The following is a 6,193-nucleotide window of genomic DNA, read 5'->3' as shown; positions in this document are numbered from 1 at the left end:
TTTGAAAGAAACCTCGAGGATGATGGGAATTGTAGTGCCACAACTTTGAAAGAAACCTCGAGGATGATGGGAATTGTAGTGCCACAACTTTGAAAGAAACCTCGAGGATGATGGGAATTGTAGTGCCGCAACTTTGAAATAAACCTCGAGGATGATGGGAATTGTAGTGCCACAACTTTGAAAGAAACCTCGAGGATGATGGGAATTGTAGTGCCACAACTTTGAAAGAAACCTCGAGGATGATGGGAGTTGTAGTGCCACAACTTTGAAAGAAACCTCGAGGATGATGGGAATTGTAGTGCCACAACTTTGAAAGAAACCTCGAGGATGATGGGAATTGTAGTGCCACAACTTTGAAAGAAACCTCGAGGATGATGGGAATTGTAGTGCCGCAACTTTGAAATAAACCACAATGATGATGGGAGTTGTAGTGCCACAACTTTGAAAGCAAGCCCTGGAACGATAGGAATTGTATGCCACAACTTTGACAGAAATCCCAGGGATGATGGGACTTGTAGTGCCACAACTATGAAAGAAATTCAGGGATGATGGAAATTGTAGTGCCATGACTTTGAAATAAACCCCAATGATGATGGGAGTTGTAGTGCCACAACTATGAAAGAAATCCCAGGGATGATGGGAATTGTAGTGCCACAACTTTGAAAGAAATCCCAGGGATGATGGGAGTTGTAGTGCCACAACTTTGAAAGAAATCCTAGGGATGATGGGAGTTGTAATGCCACAACTTTGAAAGAAATCCCAGGGATGATGGATATTGCAGTTCCACAACTGAAGGGATTATGGGAATCGTAGGGCTACAACTTTAAAAGAAACTTTAAAAGCAACCCATGCGCTTTTTAAACTAGGTGATTCTGCTGCTTCAGGCTGTACTACAACTCCCATCACTTCCAACCATGGACTCTGCTGCACAAGAGGAACATTAGAGTTGTGCATTTCTTCCTCTTGTGCTGCTCATTTTGGAACATTCAACGGGCTAATGTCCAGCAGGTCTGTGTCAGGGTATTGTGAATTGTGTGAAATGTTAACATCAATCTAGGCTGTTAGAAATGCCTTCTGTGTGATTCTCGGCAAGGCATTTCAGTAGCTATGGAGTTAATAAGAACCTGCTTTGATTGATGTATCACAGGACCAATGGGGTCAAGTCTGTTTGACCGGGACTTCCTGTCAGGGTATCGTGTATTGTGAAATGTTAAAATCAATCTGGATTATTAGAAATGTCTTATGTGTTAGTTTTCGGCAAGGCATTCCAGTAGTTATGGAGTTAATGAGAGCCTGCTATGATTGACGTATCACAGGACCAATAGGGTCAAGTTTGTTTTGACCGGGACTTTCTTCTTGGTCTGTGGAATGCAGAGGAGTGTCTTCAGAGTGCAGTGTGTGCGCATGTGTTTGCTTCGGCAAGAGCACTCATGGAGAAAGGACTGATTTGCTCTATTTATATATAGTCATGTAAATAAAGATTTATTGCCGTTGGATTTTCCAACCGAACCCTCGTCTGCTGGAGTGTGTTTGTCCAGTGCTGTTTTTCCACACGGGGAGACAGTCTGGAGAAGGAGGTGACACCGGGATGGTGAATTTTTGGATTACACTCTGCTACCCATCATCCCCTGACACTTCCTTCATGATCTGTGGAATGCAGGGGAGTGTCATGTGTGTTCGGCGTGAGCATTCACTGGAGATGGACGATGAATGCTTTGCTCTGTAGCCGAGGAGACACAGCCATGTGTCTGGGATTTATTGTGAATGACTGTAACTGTAAATAGTGATGTAAATAAAGTTAAAGAACAGTTGGATTTCAACTGACCCTTCGACTGCTGGAGTTTTTGTTGACCAGTGCTGATTCTCCGCATGGGAAGGCAGCCTGGAGAAGGAGGTGAGACCGGGATGATGATTTTTGGAACCCACTCTGCACGGCAACCAGGGTCTCACCCCATCGACAGTCTGCACATATATTCAGACCACAACACTGCCCACCCCATCGTCCCCAGACCCCTCCCCTCGTCCTCCAAATAACCGGGACCGCTTTCGTCTTCCGGGAGGGAAGGGTCTTTGCTCCTTTAATGCAAATTTGTACAAACCAAAGAAGAGATTCCATGCGAATAAAATACGTAGAAACGTCCGGAACAGGGAGGGGGGTCAAAGGGCTTCCACGATGACGAAGGCAAAGAAGATGGATACCCCCCCCCCAAAAAAATTATAAACCCATGCGTTCCTGGACCCCCGACCCACAAATCCCCCCACCCCATAAACCCACCCTCCTTTCCTCTTTAAATAGATTCTGAAGTATAGCTTTCCTTTGTCCGTATCTTACAAGTATTTACATTGGGGGGGGGGGGTTGCAGTCCGGAGATGGGGAGACCCTCACCCAGAAATCCCCCCAATTTGGAGTTCTTCCTGTCTTGAAAGACCCCTTGGATTATATACATTAGTGGGAAATTGGGGAGGGGGATAGGAAGAGATGGGGAGGGGGAGATTCATCAAAAGTGCATCACAAGAGAGATATTTTTTTTGGGGGGGGGGTCTTTTGTTGGAAATAGCAACCTTCTCCAAGCCTCATGTATATAATTCAGATTTTTTACTATATTATAGATGTGCACATTGGTTGGAAGTATTTAACTCTATGTTGTGATCAGATCTGGGCTTGTTCAGGACTCAGACTCCATTTTCGAAACAGTATGCTTTTCAAGCTTCCTCCACTAGATAGGTCTTATGTATATAATTCAGATTGTTTACTATACTGTATATGTGCACATTAGTTGGAAGTTTTTCTTAACTCTATGTTGTGATCAGATCTGGGCTCGTTCAGGACTCAGACTCCATTTTCGAAACTTAGAGACTTCAGTAAAAACAGTAAAGTTTAAAACAGGCATGGGCAAACTTGGGCCCTCTGGGTGTTTTGGACTCCGACCCCCACAATTCCTAGCAGCCAGTAGGCTGCTAGGAATTGTGGGAGATGGAGTCCAAAATACCCGGAGGGCCCACGTTTGCCCAGGCCTGGTTTGGAAGTTAGTTGAAGCCAAGTTCCTCTGTGCTGAGTACATGAAGTTTATGAGTAAACTCCACTACTTATATAATTCAGATTGTTTACTATACTGTAGATGTGTGTTTTGGTTGGAAGTTTTCCTTAACTCTATGTTGTGGGCTGGACTGTGATGTGACGATGTGATCAGATCTGGGCTCGTTCAGGACTCAGACTCCATTTTCGAAAAGGTATGGTTTTCAAACCATCTCCACTAGATATGTCTTATGTATGTAATTCAGATTGTTTACTATATTGTATACATGTGCATTGGCTGGAAGTTTTTCTTAACTCTATACTGTGATCAGATCTGGGCTTGTTCAGGACTCAGACTCCATTTTCGAAACAGTATGCTTTACAAGCCTCCTCTACTAGGTAGGTCTTATGTATATAATTCAGATTGTTTACTATATTGTGTATGTGTGTATTGGTTGGAAGTTTTTCTTAACTCTATGTTGTTTTCAGATCTGGGCTTATTCAGTACTCAGACTCCATTTTTGAAACTTAGAGACTTCAGTAAAAACAGTATAGTTTAGAACATGCATGGGCAAACCTGCCGGTAGGCTGCTAGGAATTGTGGGAGTTGTAGTCCAAAACACCCAGAGGGCCCAAGTTTGCCAAAACCTGGTTTGGAAGTTAGTTGAAGCAAACTTCCTCTATGCTAAGTACATGAAGTTTATGAGTAAACTCCACTAGTTATTTGTTTTTCAGATTGTTTACTATACTGTGTATTGGTTGGAGGTTTTCCTTAACTCTATGTTGTGGTAGGGGCTGCGGACCATGTGATCAGATCTGGGCTTGTTCAGGACTCAGACTCAGTTTTCGAAACTTTGAGACTTCAGTAAAAATAGTAGTTTACCATGCATGGGCAAACTTGGGCCCTCCAGGTGTTTTGGACTCCAACTCCCACAATTCCTAGCAGCCTACCGGCTGCTAGGAATTGTGGGAGTTGGAGTCCAAAACACCTGGAGGGCCCAAGTTTTCCCATGCCTGGTTTGGAAGTTAGTTGAAGCAAACTTCCTCTATGCTGAGTACATGAAGTTTATGAGTAAACCAACGGTTACTTTTAAAGATGTCTGCTTATTCCCAAAGGATTCTGGAGATTTCTACTTTCAAGAATCTCCAAAGTGGAGTGAAAGGAGGGGAACAACAAGTGGGACCCCCTCCCCAATATGTACTGAGTGTCGGACCCCCCAAATGCATCCATAACCCCCCCCCCCCAATATTGGGAAATAGGGAGACAGGGAAAAGGGGTGAAGAAGGCTTGGCACAGATATAAGGCGAAGCGTGCATGGCGATTTGGGGAGGGGGCCGTCGGGAGAGGAGGGGGCTCAATCCAAACGTGGAGGAAACCAAGAGGAGACCCTCCTCGAAGTCTCTATTGCACCGTCCTTGAAATGGGGAGACACACACAGCCCCCCGTAGTTACGTTCCATGGGGGGGGGGGTCTTGGCTGGGGTGAGGATGCCACCGAAGGGTCCTCGTCCCGTCGTCTTCGTCTCTTCCGCCTAAGTGGCCAGGCCTCTCTTCTGTGAGGGGGGGTCCACTTCCTGCCGCTGCTTCAGCTCCTTCATCCTGCGAGAGTGGGGAGAAAAACATTCTCATTAAAGAATGGAAGTCATGCTGTGTTAGGGATTCCTCTTCTTCAGAAGAGGAAGGGGAGCAAGAAAGTATTCATGAGTCAGAATCTGAGGAGGAGATTTTGCAAGTGCCCACATTTCAGGAAAGGCGAAAGGAAACAGAGCAGAGAGAATGGCTTCAAGAATGCAGCTGAGTAATTGGGAACCGCTCGTGTTATATTGCTGTTTTGATCTTATGTTGTACTGTTTATTTTATGTAATGTATTATTTAATTGTATTATGTTATGGTTTATTGTATTGTCTTGGGCATGGCCCCATGTAAGCCGCCCCGAGTCCCCGTTGGGGAGATGGTGGCGGGGTATAAATAAAGTTTTATTATTATTATTATTAACCGCCCTAGCAGCTGTGAGGGGACTCAGGGCTATAAATCAGAAGTAGGTGCAGCCAGCTCTTGCTGGTAACAAACTGACTCTAAAGCCTAAGCCTTCGCTACCCTTGTGCCTGCTTCGAGTCTGCAGCTGGGAAACGGCTCCTAATTATTTATTGCAGTTTCTTTGTCTGAAGTTGAACTGCTACTTGATTTGGGAATTTATCAGAGACTAAGAACTGTGTTTACCCTAAGACTTCCTTGCTTCCATTTGCATTATTCCACTGAGTGTGCTGTACTTTATGGTTTTGCTGAAGTAAAGCAGTTTTCATTGACTTACCACAGCGTTTTAAGGCTGTTAATGCTGTGAATGACAACCCTCTTCAAGCCTCCTCTACTAATTCATTAATCTATGATTCTGTTTGCTTTGGGAAAATGGAAATCTCCGTAACCTTTTGGAGAAAATATGATCTTTGGAAAGGCACGACCCTTCAGAAATATTAAATATTAACTAGGTCTGATTTGGCCACGGTAGACCACGCCTTAGTTACTTCCAGATTGGACTACTGCAACGCACTCTACGTGGGGCTACCCTTGAAGACAGCCCGGAAACTTCAACTTGTACAACAGTCGGCAGCCAGGTTGTTAACGGGAGAGAATTATAGAGAGCGGATAACCATCTTATTAAAACAGCTCCACTGGCTGACGATAAGTTTCCAGTCCCAATTCAAGGTGCTGGTTTATCTATATATATAAATGAGTGATGGCATCGCGGCGACCAACAAAACAACAAAACTACAGGCCTCCCTACCTCGAAATTTGACAACACAACCCATCATCCACGCCTCTAGGTTGATACAACAAAAAGAAAAGAAAAATAAAGTCCTAATTAGAGGGAGAGCAATAATTGTTTTTATCCAATTGCTGCCAGTTTAGAGGGCTAATCTCTGCCCACTTGGTCTCCTAGCAACCAACTCAGCCAAGGGACAGCCAGGGTTCAGTTAGGGGACAGGCAGATTTAGGCCTCACTTAGGCCTCTTCCACAGATTATCTAATTTGCACTGGATTATATGGCAGTGTAGACTCAAGGCCCTTCCACCATACTTCGCCACAGCAACGCGTGGCCGGGCACAGCTATAAAGCCTTAGATGGTTCCGATCCGGCTTATCTTTGTGATCGTATGTCTTACTACGAGTCTCTGAGAAC

General features: G+C 44.6%; 1 protein-coding gene across 2 annotated transcripts in view; it reads right to left on the bottom strand.

The window, feature by feature from the left end:
- Positions 1–2,051: 2,051 nt before the first annotated feature.
- Positions 2,052–6,193, bottom strand: part of camta2 (calmodulin binding transcription activator 2) — a 142,564-nt gene continuing 138,422 nt past the window's right edge. For both annotated transcript variants that reach the window (XM_062957599.1, XM_062957600.1), the window contains one exon: positions 2,052–4,615. In XM_062957599.1, the coding sequence (XP_062813669.1) occupies positions 4,549–4,615 (67 nt within the window). In that variant the 3' untranslated portion in view covers positions 2,052–4,548. The remainder of the gene's footprint in view (positions 4,616–6,193) is intronic.

This window comes from Anolis carolinensis, chromosome 6 (genome assembly GCF_035594765.1).
Source record: "Anolis carolinensis isolate JA03-04 chromosome 6, rAnoCar3.1.pri, whole genome shotgun sequence".
NCBI classification, from domain to species: Eukaryota; Metazoa; Chordata; class Lepidosauria; order Squamata; family Dactyloidae; genus Anolis; species Anolis carolinensis.
Note: the sequence above shows the minus strand (reverse complement) of the source record. Positions and strands in the feature narration are given on the sequence as shown.